This window comes from Phalacrocorax aristotelis, chromosome 2, assembly GCF_949628215.1.
Source record: "Phalacrocorax aristotelis chromosome 2, bGulAri2.1, whole genome shotgun sequence".
Taxonomy (NCBI): domain Eukaryota; kingdom Metazoa; phylum Chordata; class Aves; order Suliformes; family Phalacrocoracidae; genus Phalacrocorax; species Phalacrocorax aristotelis.
Genome location: NC_134277.1, coordinates 19,780,255 through 19,807,740, shown reverse-complemented (window position 1 = coordinate 19,807,740; position 27,486 = coordinate 19,780,255). Strand labels below are relative to the sequence as shown.

Sequence of the window (27,486 nt, the reverse complement as noted above, 5' to 3'; positions counted from 1 at the left end):
GCTTCACATCTTTGAGTTCTGAAATTCAGCAAATGCTGTCTAACAATTATTACCATTTAGAACCTAAAATTCCTCCATGAGAATTTTCCTAAAAGCTTTCAATTTTCTGGACAGGCAGATTTAAATGAAACATAAAAAGGTAATAGATATTAGGAAGGAATCTAAACCATTATTTAGAAAATCAAAACCAGTACCTCAGTTCACATCCCAGAGGGGTCTGTGGAATTATAAATTTCTTGAATTGTACCAGTGAATCAGAAGAGCCAACTAGGTATTTCTGCTCCTGGGTCCTTTTGCTATGCCCTACTTTATTCTCCTGCTAGAACTCTGGCAGAAAGATATATGACATGAGATTATTTATTAATAGCTTCTGAAATAATGAAATTATTATTTCTTTTTAGAATTCAGTGTTCCTTCAGAAAAAAATGAAACATAAATTTGTTTCTTTCAGTAGTGTTGCACAATTTACGCCCTTGCCTTATTGGATACTATCAAAATTACTAGCCGTTTATTCATCTCCTGAGATAAGCAGATATGAAAGCTCAGTCAATGCACATCAGAGCCGATATGATCATCAGTTAGATTTTTTTTTCCACTTGGCTTTCTTACCCTGCCTAACCTTCAGTGAACTCCTTTTAACATCTGCTTTCACAGAATTCTCCTTAATCCACCTTCATTGTCAGGTTGGGTTTTCTGTTTGATTTTTCGCAGTAGAGAAATAATGATACTTCTGGGAATTTCAATAACTAGAGAAAATGACTGATGATGGGAACTCGTTTAAGAGGGTTAAAGGGATATTAGGGTAATGCAGTCAATGTGAACAGAAGTCTGGAATATTTTTGTGTCTTTATAAGAATTTAGTATTCCCTCTTGAGTTACTCAGGTCAGAGTATCTCTTCAGTTTTGAATTACTTTTGCTCAGAACCTTCAAGATTTTAGTAAAAGAAAGGCGTTCTTCAGTCTCTCCTCTGCAACAGTCTGATGAAAAATCCTGTAGTATGAAATAGTTGTCATATACCTATTATCTGCAACATAAACCATCTTTGCATCTCCTTTCTGTGTGGATAGGAATAAAAGCTATCTTTTCTAGCTAGTCAACCTGGAGGTTATTCCTGAGACCAACTACGGCTGCGTCATCGGCTTATGTTGTGAACAGCATGTTGAGTAGTATAGCACTCCTGAGTGTATCTCAGGGTCATAATCTCTCTCAATAAGAATTAATGCAAGTTGCAAGCAAGAAGATAATCTTTTGAGGACACTGAAGGGAAAAAATGCACCTCTACAATGCACACTTAGATGTTGTAACCTACCATGCACAGAATTTTCCTTACTAACAGTTACATCAGAGAATAGGAGGTCTTGATGTTTGGAAACAGAGAATATGCATGTCACTGCTGTTTGGAGAATAAAGATTTATTTATATCCAATAAAAGTAGGTGGATGATGAGGAACAAAGAGCAAAAAAAAAAAGAATGTAAGTATTGCTCCACGGCCAAAATAGGAATTATTTTCTAGTGTCCAAGATAACACCAAGACAGAGTAGGCAAAAACGACCCTAGAATATATGCAGATTCCATCAACACATTTGTTTTCACACGGTTAGGGACCTTCACCCATATTCAGACACATTTAAAAAGGACCACTTTCAGTACGTTTTGCTTTATAAGTCATTTCCTGCAGAATCACCTGTTGGAAAGTGAATTGTTCTCAGAAAATTCCTGAAAGAACAATATGCTAGAACCCATTCTTTCTTCACTTTGCATCTTTCAAGTCCGTTTTTAAGGTTTAGAGACACTGAAAGAGGTGTAACACTGTAGGGATGAAATCCTAGCCCTCTTTTAATGCCTATAGCAAAACACATTCCCTGAGCTTCTGCAAAGCTAGGATTCCTTTTGATGCATACCTCTAAATCATGAGACATGTGTGCTTGCAGTTTCAGTAATCAGGTAAATGGATAATACTCAAGTACAAACTTACATTATGTTCTGGTTACAGTATTTATTGGCTAGTGAAGACCATGCCATGTAGTTCAAAAAGACTGAGACACATCTTTTTCAAATATTTGTGTATATCTCTTTTGTTTGAACAGATAACATTGTATTTTTGCTGAATTTATGCTGAATTTAGAGGAGGAGAGGCACTGAGGAACATGAGGTCATGGAATGTTCACGCAGGAGCAGAAGAAAATATGTACTGCTCATGTAAAGGTTACTTCCTTTCAAAGTTTTAACCTTTGATTTGGTAACTTTTCAGCAGCTCTAAGAATACTAATGCGTATGTTCTAAAAGAAAAGTAAATCAGCAAAGAGACAATTCAAATGCACACACTCTTTTCCCTGCATCTCCCTCTGATATCCAGAAAATATATCTATTGGCTCATATTAGGCTTGTTTTCTCTTAATTGTTAATATTTTGTCATTTATGAGTGGTGCTAGCACTGTAACTATAAAGAAAAATTTTGATGAACAAAGATGTTAAAAAATAAAGATCCCAATGTGGGAAATGTTTAAGCATTTGAAGAGAGGACGTGTACAATACAAGGAAACAAGAGTTTAGAAAGACATCTCCCTTTGTAGCACATAATAATATGTAATTGCATATTCCTTTCTGCATTAATGTGTGATATCCCAGCCCCCATTTTCTCGTCTGAAAAACCCTAAGCTGTATTGCAAATTGTTATCCATTGGCACAGGGCCTGGACTCCTTACAAGTTGGAAACCATCTTATATGCTGTAGAATCTTTTCAATTTTAAAGCTCCGTGTTGGCTTGTGAACAATGATGAGATCAACTCTTGAAATCCAACTCTAGCTCAATTCCCTGCTCTGTAAAGTTTGTAAAGCTGGTAGCATCCATCTATTGTTTCCAAATGGAATATATTTGAACTGACATTTCTGATGAATGAGCTGACATTATGGTTTGTTTATTATTGGTTTTTCATTGTATCCCTTAAATGTGAGCAGATAATTTTAAGAAGTAGATTTTGCAATATGTAATAAACCATATTGCAATGAGAATATTTGAATATCTATCTATTAAAAATCTGAAATTGAAATTAATATTTAAATTTCCTTATCAATGAAAACTGACTGTGTTGTTTTGCAATATGATGTAAAGATAATTTTCTATAAGCTAATGTTTGCTGTTAATTAGGCCCTAGTATCATAGCAGTGATATCTGATTGTATCAAAACCAGGATCCACTCAGGACCTTGCAGAATCTCTGTCTGTGTATGGCATTACACGTATTTATTATTTATCTCACTAATACGAGATAACTGATATTATGAGATAATAAGACTGACTTATTCAGCTGGATTCCACTCTAATGACTCTATATACTATTCAAGCGTAAGCTGGTATGTGCTGCACAAAGGCATTTCTGAGCTCATATTTGTCTTGTAATTGTGTAGATGACAGGTATGTGTTTAAGAAAGAGTGGAAGGTAATAAATTCAGTTAATAATAAGGCAGGTAGGCATTTTATGTTTGATGTTGTAGTTCAAAGTTTTAGGTGTTCTAAGAGAAAATCTAGGAGAGTGTGGTTAACAAAACCTCAGTACTGTGCTAAGTCTTTGTGATCCTTACAAGAGATTAAGCGCAGACTTAACGTGGTGTATAAATGTAATACTTTTCTCTAGCAGTTCTCCCTGCAGTGTGATGTTCATGAGTTCATGAACATTAACTGTTCATGAGTTAATTATTGCAGAAGCCTTGTAATGTAGATAGGTGTTGTGAATTCTGTTGTATAAGGTGGGGCAAGGACAGGAAAAGTGGTTTTGTAAGGACTGAAATGGGAACCAAAGCTTGATAACTCTTGGACCACAGAAAGCTATGATTGGAAATTTTTGTGGGCCTACTTAAAATTTTTTTTTTTTAAGATACTGGATTTTGGTGGGGAGGGGTGGGGGAGGGAGCAGAGCACCTTTGGGAGATTACTGCCAAATACAGTTTAAAGTGAGCATAACCAAATTTATTCAACCATTTCTCTGTGGTCAAGGGAATTCTGATTAATGAGAGTTTTCTAAGAACGCATTAGTATATGAAGAAATAATAGGTAAGAGAACATTCACCAAGGAATCGGGCTGCCACTACAATTCTGCATTGATTTGTCTTAGCCAGATTACCCTCTATGGTTGTTCTCTAAATTGTTTCTGCTCTACAACCTATTTTCTTAAAAGAAATTAGGCCCATTGAAGCACATAAATGAAGTAGTTTATAATTTTCCATAAGAGCTGAGCACAAAAGCAGGCTACTGGGTGCAGTCCCCTACCATCCTGGTGTAGGCAGGTACTATACTGCATGAGCTTTTTCTTAAAGTTGTCTAGGGCAGTAGGGAAAATGATGGTTCTTAGCAGAGACCTGCAGTTCCCATCGTTCGGAGTTGTGGGGTTTAAGTTGTTAGAAAGCCTGTCCATTAATGTTGTTTTGTCTTATGGAGGAACACAGCAGAAAGGTAGAACAAAATGTGTGTACAGCCATATTGTTGTTTACGCCGTCTTTTGAGTAATTACCATATAATTTTTTTCTTTTTTTGAGGGGAGCAACCCCTGTAACCTTATAGTTTTGAATAGGATATAATCCATATTTTGGTCGCTTTGGGTAGCTTTTATAATGTTTAATTGGACGAGATGATCACAGCTTAGAAAATAAGGTACATTTAATCAATAGTGAAGGCCAAAATGAAGTCTACAAGAAGCAACTTATAAAAGAAACATTAAAATTAAAACTGAGCAACGGAAGATGACAAGGCCATGCATCTTTCTGCATTTCAGAGGATGTTGCTCTCAGTAAACCATCAGTTGTCATTGCATACACCATACTGTGCTTTTCAGTGATGGTTATTGTATGAATAACCAGGTCAGCCAGTTGTTTAAATAAAGTTGAGAGAAAAATACCGCAGAAAAATGAGAAAGAGGAACAGCTATATTCTTTAGACATCATATTTTCTCTATTATTCTTACTTACTTTTCAAAATAGCGGAGACAGCTCATGAAAATCTTTTCCTTCTTAGGTCATCGTTTCTTTATTCCTTTGTAAAGATTCGTAATAGATTTTTGTTGTTTATCTTCACCAATATATTATGATTCCAAGAAGAGATTATAACAATAGGAGGAAGGGAATGAGTAATAGGAGAGACAGACTACTAGAAACAAGGATACTGTGTTTGTCTAATTGTCCCCATTTCTGACTGTGGGACAGATAAAGAAAAATGGTAGATAATATTCTTGGCATTTAACTTAGTAAAGTTTAGTTTCTGAATCCATATTTAAACTGTCAGTTATCTCAGATATTACATCTCAGTGCCTTAAAACCCCTAATTGAACCACTAATTCAAAATTGCTCTGTTCCCTGCAAATCTTACCAGAATTAGTAGGAGACACAGTGAAGTACTTCCTTGTAATCTCGTACATCTCATTAGGCAACCGATTTTGAGATCTTCTGTAGGATTGTAGGATTTTCTCATACAGAATTATGCATCACAGAAGAGTGATTCACAGTTCAAATCACAGTTTCAAATCACGTTCAAATTACCTTAGAGAAACTAGACCCAACCATCTTTTTTTCCAGCCTGCACCAACCAGTCTGGGTTTCCATGTTGCATTGCACAGTGATACTTAAATACTATAGCAGGGGACAGACAAATCATAAATACAGGAATAATTTATTTTATTTATTTTCTTGGTTACTTGTATGTGAAATGTGGAAAGTGAAGAGTCTGATGAGCTCTCACCACTGTAGATGTTAGGGCCCAAGAACAACCAAATGATCTGTTCTTGCCTAACTTTGTTCATGAAAATAGTCTTATGGACTTCTTATGTGGTTATTTGTAATTATTTGCTTAATCATATACTTTTAAGCATAAATCCATGATGGAGCCAAGACTGAAATATACAATACCCTGCAGGATCTTGCTTAAAACCCCTGAAACTTATAAGTCATCTAAGGTCAACAAGAAGTTATGCTTTTATGTTATATTACACATAAACTGGAGTATAGATACAATATTGTATTTCTGTTGAGACAGAGCGAAAATGTGGCGTTTCAACATAGCATCTCCACATGGGTGGAGAGACAGCAAAAGACGGAAGGCTATGTAACCCTGGAGAACTTCTGAACCTCTTGAATGCCAGACTATTTTTTACTTTAAATGTGTAGCTATTTTATATCTCTAAAAAAAGTATGATTTGGAATATGATCTGGATTCCCTTGAGATGTTTGAAAAGTTGTCTAGTTCTAGTTGTTTTATTTTAATGTTTATTAAATATTATATGAAATTATGTAAAATACTATCTTAGCTTTAATCCTCACCAAAATTAAATGAAACACAAGTTTTTAAGAATTTTTCTACAAAAACTGAGAAAAAGACAAAAACAACAATGAAGAGGAGACCTTAACTTTTTTTTGTTGTTTGGAAATTAAAAAAAAAGTTTTCCAAGTTAACACATGTATCATTTTCAGCTGTAATGTTCAATGAGTTGGAGCCAAAGAACATATACATTTTGAGGGATGCTGTAGATGTGGAGTGTGCTGGAAAACATAAATCCTGAAACATAAGAAGTCCTAATGTTTTGTGCAGACGTCTTCCTTTGTTCTCATCTCCCTGACTGCATTCCTGGTTTACATTTCACTGGTCTTTTTGTTTCCATGCTTCCTTTTGAACCATTTGTCTTTGGCCATCTCCGTTTTTTCCTCGGTTGCTTAAATGCTTTCTTGCAGATTTCTTGCAGTTGATCCTGTACACTGACTCGCTATTTCCATGTGGTAAAAGACTTCTACCCTTTCCCTACTTTGGCAGATACCTGTGCACTTAAAATTTCTGTTTGAAGAACCTCTTTGGCCTGAACCCAACTGAGTTGCCATCCTGATTTTTTCCCATCCCAGCATTGTTGAAAAATATAACTTTCTTGCATCCTCCCCACAAAACCATTGTGCACAGGAAATAGGCAGTTGACACTCATTTCCTTCCTTCAGTTTCAAGCTGTTTAAGAGGATTTATGAGTCAGCATCTTATTTAGTTGTATATCATAATCTACATACTCATCTTCAGCCCTTTTTTGTTTTCATTATCATTTCCCTCCAGCGTCGGCTGATTGCATGTCTCTGCAGGATCTCACCCAAAGACTGTAAACCTAGGGAACACTAATTGGCACCGTAATGTCTTGGCTAACCCAGCTTTGCTTCACACCATACCTGTACCTGTCTCTGATTTTAGTACCTCTTGTCTCAACAGCTGTGTCATCTTCCTGGATGACCTACAATAAATGTAATGTGTTTAATGTATTCTGCCTTTGTAAGGACTTCCCTTTTGAAATTCATCAGAAGTGTAAATCAAGGGTGTATTACACAGACTGAAAAAAAGGAGAAAGTTTAATGCACTCCTTGATTCTTCACTTCCACAGCACTCCCAGTACCTCAGTGAAAAGGCACTTCGGCTTATATCGTCACTGCCAGCAAGAACAGCAGAGCTGCATTCCTGCGGTGGGAGCACATCATGCTCCTAACACCCTTCTGTGACATTATTTCAGACTGACTCAGGGGGACAGATGTCTCCTACTAAATCATCAATCCAAGTGTCTCAAGCATCTGCGTTTTCCTTTGGAGACAGCATTTTGGTGTTCAACAGGCCTGATCCTGCTTAAAATGGTGACTATTTTCATTTGATCTGCTTAGCAAGCAGGTCCCCCAAAGCAGACTAACAGTTCATTCACTCTTGTTTTGAAGGCCCTGGGATAATGACTAATACAATCAGTCACCCCCAAGATATTAGTCCTTGTCCTCCCTAAGTTACTGCATGCTAATCCTTCAGGTACTACCTTACAAGTGGTATTCACCAGACTTTTCTTGTGACTTTCTTTGATGACATTCAGCACATTCCTGGCATCTTTGCTTTCCTCCTGTGACTGTTAGCTTTCTACACCTTTTTCCAGGGCCACCACTCGCTCTGTTTAGGTTTAAAGTTCAAAAGCAACATGTTTTGCAGCTGTTTCCTTTGCCCCTGGTACCTTTCTCATTACAATAAAGACTGGCCCCTGAAATTAGTTTTTCTCCATGTAACACCCCATCCTGCTGATACTTGCGGTTAGCAACGCTCTGCAACCATTCTGTTAGCTGCACACCATGTCCCAGCCTTGGTTTCCACTCTCCTCCTTGGCCTCTAACGTTTTCCACTTTTTCCAGAGGAAATTATGCTGTTTTGTTGATTTTCTCCACATTACCTTTATATGTCTACCTGCCTATATTGACCTGTTTCTTTGCATGCCATTCCAACATGGACAGGAGTTGGTACCTCTTGTATTCTGGCTATTTGCTTTCACAGGTCATGAAGATTTAACACTAGTTTCAACAAGACCCTCTGCTCTGGGTGCCTTTGGTGACTGACAGTGGAAATCCTGGTCATTCTTCCATCTCACTGGGTCAGGTCCACCTTTTATAGGTTGTCCTTGTGTTGTTCAAGTTGGTCAAGCAATGTTCATTTAAACCAGCTAAGCATCTGCACTCTCATATATGGGAATGAAATCACAGGCTCCATACAACTCCATTTAGGAGGAGGCATGGGATCCTACCTGCTGGCCAGCAGAGGTTGCTCAGAGCACATTAGTCAAGTGTTCTGTGCTCTACAGCTCTTTGTTTCTTAGTAAGTCAAGTCCAGGGTTTTTTAATCTTTTGTGGGATTTGCTCTGATATCCTGTTTCTCCCCTCATGCCGGGTGTTTGCTCACCTCTGTGGAACAATGATGGAGTCGGCAAGGGAAGCAGGAGACGGGGGATTGTCCCAGGAACCTGTCCCTGGGGTGGGCGAGATTGCAGCCCTTGCTGCATTTCGAAATTGCAAAGCTCTCCTTGAATTCATTTCCCATCATTGTGGACTATATATATCCACATGCATGCCCACAGATGGAAAAAAAATATTCCCCTACAATCTAGGAGGAAAGGAAGAAATAGATCGTTATTGTTTTCCCTCTTTAAATATCCTCGAGGTCATCAGAGTGCTGATGAAGGCATCAGTGTGGTGTTGAATTTGGAAAGGAATATAGAAAGTTAAGAAATATTTTGGAAAGTTCCAAAGGAAGCCATGCTTCAGGTTTGGATTCAGACCCAAATGTCTTCAAATTTCATTCATAACAAGGTCTTTACGTGGCCTGCAGTAACGGTCTTGGTTATATTTCTCCCATATTGGCATGTCTGGGTCTTCTTTAGGTGAGCCAAAGTTTGCAATGTAACACTGTGGAGGCTTCATCTACCTCCTTGTGCTACCTTATGCAGGAACTGGTGAAGCCAGCTGCTGCACTGCTATTCTCGTTCTGTATTTGTGTGGTTCATTTTTTCCTGCCAGACTGTTTATTCAGAGAACTCTAACTCTTAATCCCGCATCACATCCCTCTGCTTTCAGATCAGCTCCTGTAAGAGCGAGGAGAGAATTCTGGATCTAAGTGGACTGCAAGTCCTCATCTATCTAGTTGCTTTAAAATTAAAATAAATACCATGTTACAATAAGAGGAGGGGGAGAGGTAAGGATACAGACAACATTTTCCCTGGATTGAGGGTGGGAAGTGTTGCTGGTTTTGTCAAACATCCTCATTTCCTTACCCACCCTCAGGTCAGAATTGATGTTTCACTTCCTTTGGGACTAGGAAAGTCCAGAGAAGAAGGACACAGTTGCAGTTCCCCATGAGGTGACAGGGTTTGAGGAAACTAAATAGCTCAATTTGATGCTATGCAATGCTTTAGGGAGGGCGACCCTTGCACTCTTTTAGTGCTGCCATTGTGCAGAGTAATGTCCTTTCCAAAGCATGGTCTTGATGTCAAGCAAACATGCAACATGAATTTTTCCTTTAGAACTTTTACGTATTTGGCATGGAGATGAGATTCAGTCCTTGGAGAATCTGTAACGTTTTTCTTTTTCATCACGAGAATAGTTGAATTGAAGGGCAAATAGAACTTCTCAGGTTTGCATGTGTGGGGTGGTGAAATTATAAAAACATGAAAAACCCTAATACAGTTTCAGTATTACCAGGACATTAGCAACAGACTGTTTTGTCTTTGCGGTTTGGAGTTGGAATTTCTCCAGTTGTTGCCGGAAGGCTACATTTAATTTGTACTGTGTTTGCATAAATAGCTTATTTGTAAAAATTGCATTTTACTTGAACAATTCTAAATGATGCATTTATCATAGGGAGAAAAATGATCTATTGTTCTCTTTAAATAAAATAGTACTGCCCTTCCAAAGTATCCAATTGACAAAAACATGAAAAATAACAGCACACTTGTATGTTGCTTATCTCGTCCCCAGAATCAGCTCTCATATGTTCATATCCCCTGGGTTTGTAAAATTCAAAAGATTCTTTGAATTGCTCTCTTAATTATGATGTTGGCATTATAATTACTTGCTAAATAAGATTCTTTAACAATGACGTCCTTGTTATCAAAGCAGTCGCATTTCTTTGCCTGGGATGAATAGCTGCATGCTCTGAACGGGGCAGCAGCAGTTGTCGTGGGAGCCTGACTCTTGCTGAAGGAGGAATCAATTGCTCAGAGAAGGTTGTTTAGAGCACTACACAAAATCTCTTTTACCCCCACCTTCACCCTGCAGGCAAACGAAAATTAAGGAAAATATAGGACTTCCATCTATAAGGACTCGAACAGCAGCAGGCAATTTCCCCTCCAATTTGCATCTCATTCATGTGTTGGAAGGAAAAAATGTTTGGGTTTTTTTGGCCCTTAAACCCCTTTTAGCACATTTTCACATTCTGTGTGCATTAAGATCAGATGTAGAATAGTAGAGAGATGTGATTGGAGAATACTTTTTAATCATTCCATAGTTTATCTTTTATTCTTTTTAAAGTTGTGGTTAATCAAGAATAATACAGTATTTCTAAGTTCTGCTTGAAAAATTCCATGTCTCTGTAGTAAGTGTGAAACAAACACAGAAGTGTAATGACGGCTGCTAACTCCAGCCAAAAGTTGTATCTTTTCTTAGGAAGAATGCATATTTTGCCATTTCTTGTCAGATGTGGTTGCTAGATATATATTTGAATCTGTGTGGCCTAACTCTCTGCCACTGACTCTTATATTAGAAGAACATTCTCGATTCCTTTGACACACCACCACACATAGTGCATCCAAACTGAGTCCAGCAAGGGTCCTGAGAATAATGCATATTAAGTACTGATAGAGCATATTGTTTCTTGGCACGTGTGCCTTTCCTTCATTGTTTTTCAGTGCTTCCTCTCCTCTCCTCTCCTCTCCTCTCCTCTCCTCTCCTCTCCTCTCCTCTCCTCTCCTCTCCTCTCCTCTCCTCTCCTCTCCTCTCCTCTCCTCTCCTCTCCTCTCCTCTCCTCCAGTATACTTTCAGTATGTACAGCTTATTCTCTTTTAATTTCTATTGTTCTCCTTTTTCTTTTCCTGTTAACAATTATCTCTCCCCCTCCCCTTCTTTTCTCTCTTTGATCCACAGGTTTTGCAGTGCATGTTGGTCTCCCTTCATTCAGAACTTGACATTCAAAGGTACTTGATGAAAATTGAATCCTCTCAGAGAGTTAGTACTGTACTTTCTTTTTTCTGCACTCTGCTGTGGATTGAGTTTGTTACCCTTTAACTGTTTGTGTCTTGCTTCACAACTAGCGTTCTCGAATAAATATGGATCTGCATGCTTCTTCCCTTTGTATTTCACAGCAGTGAAGTGTCATTCCTATAGATTGATTGCATATGGGAGTGTGATGCATGTGCATCCTTTGACAATTTTTAAATTCTGACATTTTCTTTAATGGCATGATAGACATAAAATCCACACTCTTGTCTTAGATGCTTGAAATCCACCAAAATTCAGTGGGGGGTCCTAGATAAATAAGTGATCCCTACTAGCTGTCCCAATTCTAACATTATTTATTTATCTATTTATACATATTTTGAACTGGCTTAAAGGGGTAAAAGTCTTGCTACAAAGTTAAGGAGAGCTCTGTGGGCACAGGAGTATTTTTGTATTTGACATGCAAAAAAATCTTAGTCTGCAACTTGCAGAATGGTCTTATATGTACATTGTGCACATGTGGAGTCACCTGTATCTCACCTTTATCCTCTTCAGCTCCTCTTCCATTTCTGTATGGCTCGTAACCCCATATAGAATGGATGTCTACTACCGTTATTTTTTTCCCCTCCATGTGCACATGCCTTTTAGAAACGTATGTAGAAGGTGCCTCTGCATGGTTTCTGCTGCAGTCAAAAGCGCAATCACAAAAGCAGCAGGTAACACTTGCTGCAAGCAAGGAATGAGGCCTTGGAGCATGCAGGGTGCATAGCGGCTTATTTGCACCCAATTTGTCGCTTCCCCGACAAATTTCCACTTACAGGATTTAAATAGGCCAATAAACATGCCGACCACAGGGAAGGGTAGGAGAGGCAGAGGTGTAGACAGCAGTAAGGCTTCTCCCTCCCTTGCCAAGGAGATGGCCTCGAGGGAGGGAAAAAGAAGTGAAAGGGCACAGTGACAAGTTGGAAGAGAGGAGCAGGAGAAGCTCCTCTCTCCCACAGCATCTCTCCTGTAGCAGCCCCCTAACTCTCCCAGGTGCCAGAGCAACAAGCTCCAATAAGCGCTTCATCACACGTTTACTTCCATGAGTAGAGGCTAAAAATAAGGTGTTGGTGTAGGTGTGCTGCTGCTGGAGGCAGCTCTGCCTCCCGCTTGCTTTTCCTGGGAGTTTGTTCTTGCTGGGAGCTGGCAGCGCCCACCGGCTGCCAGGGCTGGCCCACACAGTGGGCAGCTCACACCCTACCCCGAAGACCTCGCTCCCACTCACCAGCCTTCATGTTGATTGCTCCTTTTTTGGTTATTTTTAAAATAGCATGTTAATTAAGAACTTCTTAGCTTGTAGAAACAGAGAAAAACAGGTTTTTCCAGGATGGCTGCATCGTGTTCCTTTGCTTTGGGAAGCAGACACCACAAAAAAGAGACCCTCCTCCTATTTTCCTTAGGAACGTGTGTGGGAGAACAGGGATGGGTAGATAATCATTTTCTTGATTCAGAACACACTATTCCCTAGGTACATTTAGGCATCTGGTATATATTTTTTCTTTTTTCTTTTTCCCCTTCGTTTTTGCATGTGGTTTTAAGCATGTAAAGATCTTTCCCCTTTAAACACCATAATGACAGTTTTTGTTTAAATCATCCCTTTTAATCTTCAGAGTTCTCATGATGGTTTTGGGGATTGTGTAGATAGGAGTTACCTCACCCGCTGCTGATGAAATGCAGCCATCTCCCGGATGGAACAAGGGGTCATGCTGGCTCATGAATACTTCACAGTAGGGTTTTTAGGAGGGAAAAGAGAAATAGCTTCCAACTGAAACTGGCATAAGATTTTAATTAAGACAAATGTTGATGTCCAGGCTGGAATTTATGGATAACTTATTTAAACAAAGTAATAATAAACTGAAGCTGCGATGCAAGAATATGACAGAGACTGTGAAAGAACAAATTTTGCTGTGAGCAAAATTGGTGGAGCCACAGAAAACTTTGTGGGGAAAAGTAGTGAGGTGATCAGTCACTTTTTAAATTTAGCTATCATGTAGAAATAAATACTTCATGTCACAAAGCATTAGAATAAAGCAGAGTGTTATACGATTCTATTTTAAAATGAAAGATTTCTTTCACTCAGTGTGATTTTTCCTTATTCCCAATGGGTGACTCTTAGTTTTGTCTATCGTTTTGCTTCAGTTCCTACCCTAAAATCTCAGGCTGGCATTTGTAGAAAGAGAAAACCTTGGATTTGGACAGAAACATACCGAGAAATATTTTTACACTTAAACATGGATGGCTTGGGTTTTTCTGATATTTCATGTATTCCAAAGAGATGCCACAGCATGTTGCATATTTCAGTCTGGACTTGTCTGGACTAATTAAGCTGCTCTTAGATGGGCTGCTGAGTTCTTTAGGGCAACAATTTCAAATGCAAGTTCCTCCAATTAAACATCTGAATAAGAGGTCTGGTGGTGTAAGTGCTGAGCACCTACAGCTTTTATTGCTTCTAATTAATATCTTTACTGTAAACAGAGCTTTCTTGAAGAACAGGCTTCAGTTTATCTAGGTGCTTACAGTTAGGAGCCAAAGTTTGAAAATGTTGCTTCATGTCCGTCATTTATAACAAGAGTTTAATGAAAAACTTTCTCTGATAACTCTGGGGATCACCCTGCTGAAGTGAGCCATGGTCCTGTCCTGCAAAGGACGAGCAGGAGTCAGCAGCCTGCAAATGTCCTGTTCGGTGATTCACAGCTCTCAGGATTAAAAGACATTGGTTTTGGCAGCTTGCCACAGCAGGGAGCGTGCAGCTGGCCACTGACAGGAGCTACCAAGGCTTCTGGGAAAATGTGCAGATTTTTAGGATGATTTGAATATCATTCCAACCTAAAAACATGGCAGATAAATTCTGACACATCATTAGACATGTTTTTTCCGCTAAGCAAAAGAAACTGGGGTCAGCATCAGTGAATACAGAGTAGTAATAAAGATCCTGTCATAAGCAGAGAGGAGTTTTGCCTTAAGATAAGTTCATAGAAATGAGTAAAATAACCACTAAGCATGGCGTTCTGATCCTGACGTAGTGATGGGCTCTGGTAATGCGTGGCTGTGACTGAGCATTGCCAGGTTTTAATGAAGCACCCTCCTGTGGCCGCTGGTGCCATTGGCTGAGTTATCTTCCCCTCCTTCTCATTCACACTGGGAGGGAAGAGGAATGCTTTCTTTTACCTTACTTGGGAAAATTCATCTGGCTCTGTTTCCTCCCTTGCTCAGAGCGTGAAAAGATCTGCACCCGGGCTGTACCTCTAGTTGATGTACACTGAATTCATTGCTTTGCTTAATTACCACACTGTGGGCAGCCTGGGGAGGCTGTGTGATTTGTGCTCTGCTTGCTTTCCTCCTGCGGTGAAAATGGTGAACTCAGCCTTTCCTCTGGACTGCTGGCAGCAGGAGGAGGCCAGCAGCACTGCAGCTGAAGGGGAGCTTGGGCAGAACATGCCTCATAGTCAGGGAGGCTGCAGGCAAGTGGGTTACCTTGGTTGAGTGCTAGGGACGGTGGGCAACCGTGGTTCAGGCACTGTGTCTGTCCTTATCAAGAAGGAAAGACTTCTCGCCATTCATACTACAGAAATTAACATTGCCACCAAATTGAGAGTGAGCAAGGGCTGGCTTTGTAACTCGTTGCCATTGATTCAACAGAAAACAGTGAAACATTTGTGTTCAAAATGCAGAAATAAAAGCCAGGGGCATCTGCTAGCCCATGAGCAGGCATCAGGGAACGGTATAAATAACTCCTACAGAATCTACATGGTGTTGAGTGGGCAGTTGCTCTCTTCAGCTCTTGAGAGCACGAATGCTGGTGTGCACCTTCTCCTGGCACAGTACCATTTCTAACTGATGGTGTCTGAAAGGAATGTGCCATAGATTTTTGCATCTCATAATGGTGAAATAATACACAGAGAAAAGCCAGTTTGTCATGAAAGATGGTTTTATGTTGCATTCAGCTGCTGAATCACGTCCCCACCCCCAGTTCCCCCAGTGAGAGAGACTGTCCAGATACATCTATTGCACAGATGTAATATGAACTTTAGTCTATATAGGCATGTATAATCATTTAACTTTTCTGAGAAGTGCTATGGAAAACATTGTTACAATAAATGCTTAAAAATAAGAACACGTGGGTAGTATTCACTTTCTCTCCAACAGCAATATGTCACTAATAGCATGTCCAGACAAGTAAGACCCTATAATTTTGATAATATGGGACCCCAAAGACTCTGTATCTTTGGAAAAAGCAGATCCTTCCTTCAGACGACCATAATTTAACAATTTGACACAAATGTGATGAAGAAGTATTATTGTTGTGGTAATAAGAACTCATGTGCTTCGACAGTATTTCAGAGTTAATAAATTCATCATACATTAAACAGAGCCTGTTTATGTGCATATTTGCAGTCTGTCACATATCCAGCAGCCATCTTCAGCACAAGTCCCAGCACAGATTGTTTACTTGAAGGTCAAGAAAAGCAGGTTTCCATTTTTCTTTTAATTTGTCTTCTTTACTTGAAGTGTCAAGAAGGCAATCAAATGGGATTTTTTTTTTTTTTTGCCTATGCGAAGTGCGTTCTTTAGAGGACATGATTGGAAGGAGTTATTTTACTAGCACTGTATTATTTTTTAATGTCTTTGTTTACCATTTGTACACTGCCAGGACTGCTAGCAACTTTGAAGATGTGTATGGTAAGTTTCTTCTCCTGAAGAGATAAGTTTCTATCAAGATAAAGGCTAAGGAAGTTCCTGGAAACGGGAAATAAAAAGTGTGAATTGATCAAGAGATGAAATTAAATCCTTCGTCAGGTCATGGGATTTTTTTCTTAGTTCTTTTTTGTCTATGAAACTGTGTGAAGCAAATTTGCAGGAGCGCTTTTTAAAAAGGAAGAAAGGAGAAAAGGTTTCCGTTATATAGATTAGTATGGAAAATAACTGGAAATGTGCATGGAGGGATGTTATGACGAGCAGAGCTATAAAACCATGTAGAACAACAGGGTGAGAGGGTTAGTGGGGGCAAATGTGAGCAGAGAACCAGAAGCAGAAATATGCATGGCACTTGAACATCTCTGGCGCCCCGTGACTGCTCATTACATTGGCATCCCTGCAGTATTTCACTTTTCCTTATTCAGGTGCCTTCTGATTTCACTGTTAATTATTGGAAATTTTATTGCATTTAAAGAGCGCTGCACTTTTTTGCAGGCAGGCATCTGTTTTTACAGACAGGCATCACTCATGAGGCATGATTAACCACAGTTTTAATTCTTTTAATTCTTGATTAAAACCCAAGCGTATTTGGAAGATACTAGATCTTCTGTAACTGCTACTTCCGTGTGTTACACTTAAATATATACCCTGAAAAGGTTACAGGGATCTATATCCTTGTAAATAAAAGAGCATATCATAAACAAAATGGTAATCTCAAAGCACTATGTAATTATATGTAAGTTTTCACCAGAATTGTTCATCTTTATTTGGGCTTTTCCTTTCTGCTAAGTTTCTTACCCAGAACTAACATAGGTAAGACCCTTTTATCAGAGAAGTCTTCAAGGAGGTTCAGCTCTACTCAGCTGGCTGAAAAATCAAGCCTGTTGCACAAAAAAACATGCAGGGGGATGTCTCCTAACATATAGCTGAGGGGGGAAGACCACGGCTGACTGAAGAAATTGTAACCTAATTAGTGTTGGCACAGGGGAAAAGAGAGAGACCCGCTGCCTAGTTCTGAGCCCTCTTCTCTTTTCTGGCTTTTATCCCAGAGGTGTGGCTAGGGAAGTGCTGGTGTTTACTTGCTTTTGTGTGCCTGTGTGGAGTATCTGGTTACAAATGTCTTAACTTTGGATAGTGCTACTCCTTAGTGCGCACGGTTTGAGTTTTCTTCTCTGTTAGGTAGTATGGTTGTTGCCCTTTGCTAGCGGATATATTAAAAAGTCGGCCACCCAGGCACAGTGATGTCACTGGATTTACACAACATGCAGCTACAGCGCAGTCCTGACTCTAGTAGCAGCAGTCTACACCTCGACTCTAGTTGGGTTCTGATAGGTCCTGAAACATAGGCTATATGGTGAATATTTATTTTGTAAGTGCTTATACTGCATGCTAGTTCCTGAAAAGTACTTAAAGAGACACTTCCTGAAATATTATTTTAAGCTTTTGAATATTTTAAAAATAGGCTAGTGAACATTCTATGGAAAACATATATATGGTATGATTTATTAAGTATTTCTTTGCCATCTGTCTTATTTACCTTATTTGATGTTGTAATCAACACACTGAATAATTATTACAAGGGTTAGATAATGCTGAAGGTTTCTGTCCTGCTTTCTTCAACAGTCTTTACAAGTCCTTGTAGGTTATGGCTCCATAAATGTTGCTTGTCAGCTCCCCACTTCATGGGCTGGTTTTCCTAAGAAGTGCTGCCTAGGAATTCACTTGGTTATTAAGTAGCATCAAGCCTGGTGCTCATTGCCAATATTGAAAATGCTTTCCTATCAAATATGCACTCATATCTCTCAGTTACTTGAATAGCCACTGTTGTTGCTGTGTTTGAGGACTTTTTTATAACTTGTTTAAAATTCAGAATTACTCCTGAAATGCAATGTTTACACGAGTTGGGCATGGCAAATAACTTGAAGCCTTTCAAACTTCATGTCTGAGCAGAACTGGTGATGTGCCTCTGCGTTGCTGTGGAAGGCTCCGGTATGTCTCTTGGGGCTGCAGTATTTGGGCTGAGGAATCTGCCAAAATGGGTCTTTTTTAGTCACAGTAATGCTGGCATTATCATCCAGGGAGATCTGAGATGCTGTATGTGAGGTCCTAAAGAATCGCCCCAGGGACAACCAAAGCAGCACAACATTGCTGAGGTTGGTTCCATCTGTGCACTGACAGGACACGCTGGGCAGCTGCACAGCTGAAACTGTGTTGCCTCTGGTAATGAAGTATCCCCTTACTGCTTAGATATGCACCTGTTCATATGTGTCGATAAACTATATACATGCAACTGCATGTCTCAAATGACATCTGGGGATTCAAATGAAAGAGAAACAAAAATAAGCAAAAGCAAAGCAAAATAAGCTTGATTCATATTACCAGAGTATTTTTTTTCTTAAAGAAACAAAAGCAATCCCCTTCCCAACAAACTCTGAAGTTAAAGACATTTTGTAGGTTGATTCTGTTGCCTTGTTTGGTGGTTGGTTTTTTTTTGCATCTTGTTTTATTTTTAGTTACGGTCTTCTAGAAAGTGAGAATGATGTGCCTTCTATCTCCCTATTAATGGATACATACAGATAAGTTTTTAATCACTTACAAAGCTGTTAACGGCTTGGCTTGGTAGTACTGCTGTAATATGCCTATGGAAATAAAATACTTCAGCAGTGGTGGTTCTAAGCAATTTTGGAAAGTTGAATGAAGAAGTAGTGACTAATCAAATTCTTTCTCTGTGTTTGCAGGTCACTTGTCACCTCTGTAAATTTTCAGGCAAAAGACCCTGTATTTACAACCTGCAGACTAGTGCTGACCATGTCAGAAGCACTTCAAAGCATACTTTAGTTTGCTGAGAACAAATGTTGTTAGCTTTAAGTCCTGCAAATATTCAATGGTCTTGAACAATTTCACTGCGGGACATTGAATAATACCTAATATTTTAATATTAGCATTTCAAAAGTGAAAAGTTCTGGAGGATTTAGCTTTCTTGTGAGGTATTTCTAATTTATTGTAGTTTGTGAGCAACTGCACAACTTGGCAACAACAGGCCTCTATATCAGCTAATGAAAATCTACTAAGCTGAAGTTCTTCATACTTTCAAGGTCACATAAAGAAAAGATTATATGATGCATGCTATTGCTGAGAAAAGCTCACCTCATTTCACTTGAAAAACCACTGAAGGAACCAGATGTCAGCAAGATAAGTCATCTTGACTTTCCAGAAAGAACCTAAATGTTTTCTGGATCTTGACAACATCTTTAAACCTAGAGTTGAAGTCGATTTTAATACAGAGGGTTTTTAGTGTACTAGCATCTGACCTGAAATGATAGGGAAGAGGAAAGTGTATATGTTTTATGGCATCTTGTGCCTGTGCTGATTAGAGGCCTTCATAAATTTGTATTTACATACTGGTTTTGGGACAGAGTAAGCTTGCTTTGCTTTGAATTTCTGCTTGTACAGTGTCTGTTCTAGTTTGTTGTGACATTGAGTTTGCTTGAGAGACTGAAAAATTATTCTTCCAAAGTAATAGTAACATGTGGTTGAGGGAGTTTCACCAAACAGTATTGAGTATACTTCTCAAAGGAACCCGTCTTTGTAAAAAGCACTTACAATGTCACTTATAGTTAGCAAAAAATGTTCAGAACATTGTATTGAGTGAGTTTTTGTTAGGCAGCTCTTACAATGTAGGGTCAGTAGTGGTGCATAAATGAAACCATCTCCCTCCCCTCTTGAGAGAGTTGGCTTTTTCCAGATACTGTGTTTAGCAATTTACTAGTATGATTGCCCAGTAAAAATCATACTTAATTTGGTCAGTTAATGAAGACATTTCTGATTTATGCTGATGCAACAAAAAGTAAAACAATTGTTTGTGATTTCAGCTAGAAATGTTGGATGGCTATTTTGGCCTTGCTGCACGACCTGTACCTTTCATAGCCCTGCAGAATATACCGAGGTTGATAGCTCACAGCTACATCTTTCTTACAACTACAGCTTACAATTACATCTAGTAATTCTTTTCAGAGAATTTTCTTAGTGGACTTGTCAACATAAGTGTGTGTGTGTGTATGTACATGCCTATACTATAGCGGTTGTTTGAGCAGCAAGGAATGGCATTACTATACATCTCCTCAGGGCCTTGTTAGCAATAAAATTTGCAACGTGGATGTACAGCCATAAAAACAGTAGCAGAATACCCAAGGACACTGTTTTCTAAATAATCTACACAGAAGTGACCTTCAACATACCAGTACTTGAAGAAGTTTGGACTTCTTCCGTCTTCTCTCTGTTTTTTCCCCCCCCATTCCAGTTTCAGTAGACCAATAATGAAATGCTCTGTTTTGCAGACGAGAAGCCCAAAACCGTCCCAGAGCCCACAGCCCAATTTGGGTGACCAGACAGAACACCTCTCTGAAGCATCTGCGGATTCCTTAGAGGCCATGTCCGAGGGCGATTCTCCAACCCCCTTTTCAAGGGGCAGCCGCACGCGGGCAAGCCTTCCTGTAGTGCGGTCAGCAAACCAAACAAAGGAAAGATCACTGGGTAAGACCCCGCTTCCATCCTTCTCCTCCCTGCTTTTAGCCTGTGTTTTCCCTTTGTGCATTTATAATAGTTTGTGAATAGTTTGGGGTTAAAAAAGTAAAGACTTTGGTAGTGCAGTGTTTTTATTGTCAGGTTGTTCTTTGGAAATGAGCTCAGTATGGGGTACTGGGTAACTTGAGCGAATGGTGAAATTATTTTCATAAGATCTGAAAGTGTGCTTTCAGGTGGTAACATGGTAAATAAGGAGGAGGATGCAGACCTTGACACGAAATGCTGATGAATGGTTAAAACCCAAAATTGCGAATACTTTTTGCCAAGCCTTCACACTATGTGGCAGTGAACTTAGTACAAGACTGCACCCTCATTTTCAGACAGATGACACAGGGGTTTTACTTTATCATCTCTTCAAAGGCAGAGCTGGTTGGAAGAAACCTAGAGATATTATTGCCTGACAGATCCAGCTCTTAGTAAAAAGGCTTGCTATTTGCGTGGCAGTAGCTTTCCAGACAGAGGATTTGAATGGATATGCTGACAGAGATGCCCTTTACTTTGAGGCAGTGCCCTTCCATCTGCATGCTGACATGGGTGATATGTTAGTGCAGGTGAACGACTCTGCTTCCTCATTCTTCCCATATCTCAGGGTTGAATTAAGCCCAGCTGTGAACCAGACCTCCTTTTATAAGAGTAGGTTTTTGTCCCAGAGACTCTGTTCTCAGCTGATGGATAGTACAAGTAAAGGCTGTTTTTTTGAGGGAGGACACCAGAGGGCAGTTAAACTGCTGTGAGAAGGCAGCATTAACTCGCATGCGGATTGCTGAGGAAGGCAGGTTTTCGCTCAGAGGTAATAAGCTGAAATGCTGCTTTCCAGTAGACTCATCTCCCAGCACACAGAGTGACATAAACTGAAAGCTGGGCTGTAAATCGTACCATACCAAAGCCTGTCACAGTGCTTTACTTGTTCCTCAACAATCTAAGACAGTTTCTGGCAAGGGTATTATGATATCTGACAAACACAACCAATGAGAAGAAAACAGGGCTAGAAGGGGTCCCTGCCAGCCCCAGAGCTGGCAAGTGCAGAGCTGTGGGGCTGGGGACAAGGAGCCAATCCCTGACCATGCCAACTCATGGAGTGGCACTGCTGTCCTCCTGAAGCCCGTTGGGCCACCAATATGTCAGGCTCTTTTGGGAGAAATTTTGAAGACTCCAACCTGGACAAGACTTTTTGGTTAAGAGCAAGTGTGTAGCACATGTATGTTTACTATACATGCAGAGGATTCATCTCTGCCTATATGTCACTGCTGGCTAGGGCATCCTCAGAATGTCTTGCTTCACCCTGAGATTTTCTGGAAAATGTGTATTTGCTTCAATGTGATGTCAAGTGGATTGGGCCTTTGCAGGTCCCTGTGGGACTCTCAGTCCAGCTTCACCGCATGGGTTTCAGCTGGCATTCAGTGATTACCCCAGGACGCGTAGGGTATGTCAGCTGTGAACTCCTGCTTTGGTTGTGAGCTGAGAATTGATAAACAGCTTTCAGGAAGCTTTTTGTTGGCATCAAACAAGGTGGCCTGCTATGCGCCAGTGCTTTGTGCAGTGCTTTCTCCCCCAAAAGCTGAGCTAGAAACAGCTTTCTCATTGTCAGTGTGCACATCTGAAAAGAATACAACAGCCCTGTTTCTGGAAAAGGCTTAAGTGCTCGTCACTATGAATAAACCTAGTAGGTTATAGGACTGTACTGGATTAGACCAAGAACCTGCCTGGCTCTGTATTTTGTCCCTGAGAGGCACCATAGGCAACTAGTCCAGACAAGAGCAAGAACAAGGTAAGTATGTGTATGTATGAACCTTCCCCCAAGTACTCTCCCAGCCTCAAGCTATATTTAGCTTAGGGATTTCTTGGTTAAGGTTTCTGCCTGTACAATAACCCTCAAGAGATGTCTCCTCCAGGTATTTGTTCAGTCTCCCTTTGAACCCATGTAAATTTTTCATGTCCGCAACAGTGCAGCTGTGACTTTGGCAGCGAGTTTTCTTGGTTTACTGCCCAACCATCACTTTTCTGTTGCTTCGTTTTGTATTTGCCTATCTGCTTTAAGTTAATGTTGTGCTCCCTTATCCTTGTGTTAGAAGTGACAGCAAACATCAGATCGCTATCTGTTCCCCCTGGGCCATCTCTCATTTTGTAGGCCTGTCATCTCCCTCAGGTCATCTCTTCTCCAGACTGAGAACTGCTGCTGTAATCACTTGTTCCTCACCCAGAAACTATCCCGGACATTTGTTTATCGTTGTTGCCCTTCTTTGCACTTGACAATATCTTTGCTGGGATGAGAGGTCCAGAGCTGCAGAAGTGCACTATTAAGGAGTCCACTCTTAAACCCTTTTTTTAGCATCTGTTGCATATACTGAAATGTGTTGTCCAGGGCCTAATGGAGGACGGCCACATGAAGATGTACCATTTTATTCAATGGCCAGGATTTCAGACCTTGCAAGGCACTCTATCTTAGCTTGTCTTTCATAGACTAGAGACAAGACCCTGGCTTATCCCAGCGTGAGCAGGCAAAATGCAGTGGGAGGCGGGGAAGGAAGCAATGTAATATGAAGCATCTGAGTTGAGAACTTTTAGATTTGAAACTGGAGCAAAATAAGCCTTTTTCCCACTTGCATTGCAGGAGATGTCACAGCTATGTGTGTGGCTTAAGGGATCATCATACTAGTCAAATAGGAGGTAATATATTGACACCACCCACAGCCTGTCATTTTCAGATTGTTCCAGGAACTATTAATAGCAAATTGTTTTAAAAGATAGTCTAAAAATGATTCTAAAATAGTTCAGTTGTAGATTATTATTCTTCAATGCATTTCTTTTACGACAATGTCCTTTTCAGTCTTTTCTGCCAGTGTGTTCTAACACCACCATAAGCAATGTTCTGAAATTTTAATTTTGAGACTCTTTGCAGAGTGTGGCCTTTTAGGATTGTTTTGCCTTCCAGTAGTACAAGGGGAGTGTTTATTTTTAAAAAACAGGACACAGTTTATCAGTTCAATTTTAAAAGCATAATGAAAATATTTCTGTTCACATGATTTTAAACAAGCTATGTATAATTACCTCCTCTTCCATCTTTATTAATTTTTAAATTTAATCTAATTTAAACACAAATTATGTTTTGATCCTTGGCCAACATAATTTCAGTGAGGAAAATGACCAACTTTGGGAATTTTTATTAATTTTACATTTAATATCTCAATGCCGTTGTTTTAAAAACCAGATGTTTTTGTTTTGAAATTCTAATTTTTCTATAGGTTCCTATTTTATTAACTACATATAAGCCAGTTTGTTTTTAAATTGTGGTCTGAATTAACATGGAGCTTGAGAAGCAATAACGGTAATGCATTTTGGCTACCTCAACATCATGGTTTTGTCAGTCAGAACTAATCTAATAGAACATGGTATTCTGACACATGAGGCTATCGCATGCCATGTGGAGCTGACCCAGAAAACAGTATTCCAATTGTGGGGCCATTTAAAATCTCAGCCACAGCTTTCAAAATTAAGGTCTATCTTGGCTAAGGTGTCCATCAGAAATCGGCACTTGCCTCATCAATCTGCAGCCTGGAGACAAAGCAAGATATTAAAATAAATTAATTCACTGTGCAAGAGAAAATGAAATGTATTTTAAAATATCTATTTGAAAGCTGGGAGTTTTTCCAGCGTGATAACTGTGGGAAAAAGTTATCTAGCAAAACTGTCAGAGTGAGCATCAACTGAAACCTGGAAAGTCCTCAAAAGCTTTCAACAAACTTCACTCGCAATTTGCCTGCAGGGAGCAGAACCTGACAGGTGCCCAGCGAGGTTATGCCAGCAGCCAGCCCGTGCCCGCGCTGCAGCTCACTGCTGTCGCTGCTCCGGTACCTCCGCAACAAAATAAAAGCTGACAAATACTTTCACTTGTAGTCTCCCTTGTGGCACATCTGTACAGATGATGGGCCTGATCCTTTGTAAGTGCAGGCACCAGCATTCTCTGTGGTGACCGAGTGGTCGGGGCAGTTGATGCGGTCGGTTGCAGCCCCGAAGGGCGGGGTGTGATTACATCCTCCCGTTGCAGTAACAGCAGTAGGTGCTCCCACAGGGTCGGGTTGTACATGCAGGGCTGGATTAAGGAGGAATACGGTATTAGGAGGGATTTCCATAAATGCACAAAGGTTTGGGTTTTAGAAGTCACTGAGAAGGATGAAGCTTTATGGCTTGTGGGCTGCAGGTGCCTTCTTTGGGTGTCCCAGCCAGGGCACCCAGCTCCTCTGGTCCAGATGAACAGGAAGCAGAGGATGACTGGACTCCTCGCTGGCAAACCTGTGCCTAAAATTAAGTGGCATTGAAAGGCCTCTGCAGAAGTTCTGCCAAGATTTACATTTTGCTTGCCTTCAGAGGGATTACTCACAGGAGTTAAGTTATACAACTGCTTAAGGATTGGCACAGGGACAATCTTTAAAAAATCATGGAATATTCTGAATATTATTTGTTAGCTCCCAACCCCAAGTTTTAGCAGCTGCAGATTTTAGTGTCTGATTAGTTAGTTTGCTGCCACCTTCTATGGAAATTCTATTACTGATTATAACAGTAACACCTGGATCTTTTGTAGCATTTCTTGCTGGTATTTCTCAAAGCCTGTTAAAACGAGTGTCACGGTCATAGTTACAATTTTATACATATGAAGACTTTTGCAGAGAGAGGGATTGTGACTTGGTTGCTGTCACCCGACAGTAGAAATAACTCTCTGTACATATGTATGCAATGCACTGTAAGACTTACACAGAAAAATGTAAATGCTAAAGGTAGACTTATATATTATATTGGTGGTAATTAATTGTTATTTACTATTTATGAGCTAAAGATTAACATAAGGATGGTAAATCAGGCAGAAGATGTGCAAACGGCCATAGATTTTATAAGAGAAGTCTGTGATGTTTTAGCAGTGACACTGCCCTCTCGGACTCCTTAGGGCATGATTCAAGCCTAATGAAGTCAGCAGGATCTTCAGTTTAATTCATGGGAGAGGAACTCCCTGGGAACTGCATTTCAAGTTAAGGCCGAGTATAGCTTTAATCTATTCAGTCATCCTAAAGAAATTTTCCCTATCTTGTCTTTTTACAGTGTATGCAAAGCAGCCAACATGCAAAAAAGTCATGTAGATGTTTGCTGCCGTGGTCAGGTACATTAACATGGGCTGTCAGCTCTATAGGAGAAACAGCATGAAACAACTAGTCCCGTTTACTGAATTGAAACACAGACCCTGAGAAATTAAAATATTCTAAGGTAACAGTAGTTTTCCTGGTCAACTTTTCTAGGCTTTATCTTCATATTTCTTCAAATTCTAGCTGAAGTGTTTGGACTTAAAAAGAAAATAAAATACAAACCACAGCACCTCTTACCTGAAATATTTTGTGTCAAAAGAGCAAGATAAACAATCATATCAACATATCATAGTGCTGGGAGTTTTTTCTGTTTCGTTTATTGTCCTTACATGATTTGTGAAAGACAGCTATATGGAAGAGTGAAATATGGGCCTTCCCAGGCTAGCACTCATGCACTCGATTACTGTTTACTTAACCCATTCTTCCTCCTATGAGCGAATGTCTTGTGTGTATCTGAAAAAAAAAAACCCTTCCAAGAAGCAAGATATTATTTAGTACATACTGTTTCAACAGAAGCACATTCTGTCTGCCACTAAAAACCTGACAAGCAGTATATTTTAGATGCTGTGTCACACTGGAGCTGTATTTGACTCCATTGCAACAGGCTGTATCAGCATAGGTTCAACGGGTTCATTGCAGTGCTACTGGAGTAGATGTGCAGTATGCTGAATAAAACCATTAGCTATGCAAGTCTGTATCTGTCACTGCTATATCTGTTAAATGTTTTTTGAATGCAATCTTTATTATTTATTTGTAGCACAATACTACTAAAGGACCCTGACTAAAAATGGGACCTCACCATATTGGGTAATATACATAGTGAGAAAATACTGCTATTGCAGGTCCAGAATGAAAAGTGGTAAAGATAATGGGAGAGGTAGAGTAATTAGGATGCAAACTGATCAACTGAATAAAGCTATGTCGAGGTGGCAGTAGCTTTTCTCTTTACTCCAAATCATGCCTGCACAGAAGGTGCAACGTCTTTGTCCTGCTCTACCACCACTTCTTATTCTGATTTAGCAGCAGCAATTTGGGCTTTCAGCATTCGGTGTCTGCTGGAAGAGGGATTTGGCAGCTGCAATAGCTTGTACAGGCCAAACTACCCTTCAGAGGAAGAGTAGGAGGCCAGATGGAGCTGTCCCATGGGTCGTATCGGGGACAGGAGCTATCACTTGGACAAATTTGATCTAATTTTCCTGTTAGGTAAAATTTGTAAGTCTACCTCTAATATAGTAAGTCACACAAACACCAGACCCTTCCATCTGCACAAGGGTGTGCAAAGAAAAGTGTATTGCAATTCCATGCATCACAAGACATGCAAGATTTTGGCCAAGCAGAGAAGCACACTACTAGCCTGTCCCTCAGCACAGTGCATTTAGGATTTGCTGCCAGTGCTGACAGCAAGTCCCTGAATGAGGACAGTTCTTGCATTTAGTCATTGCTCACGATACTGTTTATATGTTTAGGTAGTGATTCTAATGCATAGTTACTATACTGGGCCTGAGTTCA

At 39.8% G+C, this 27,486-nt stretch overlaps 1 protein-coding gene across 14 annotated transcripts in view; it reads left to right on the top strand.

Annotated features, from left to right (window-relative positions):
* The window catches only part of KIAA1217 (KIAA1217 ortholog), a 371,380-nt gene that overhangs the window by 254,457 nt on the left and 89,437 nt on the right, over nucleotides 1–27,486 (top strand). For 13 of the 14 annotated variants that reach the window (XR_012658855.1, XR_012658854.1, XM_075082645.1 and 10 more), the window contains one exon: nucleotides 20,599–20,794. Coding sequence is in view for 12 of the 14 variants with exons in the window: in XM_075082645.1 (XP_074938746.1) it covers nucleotides 20,599–20,794 (196 nt within the window). In the remaining 2 variants the exon portion in view is untranslated. Of the gene's footprint in view, nucleotides 1–11,452; nucleotides 11,534–20,598; nucleotides 20,795–27,486 lie in introns of all 14 variants that reach the window. The other variant, XM_075082658.1, reaches the window with a different exon arrangement.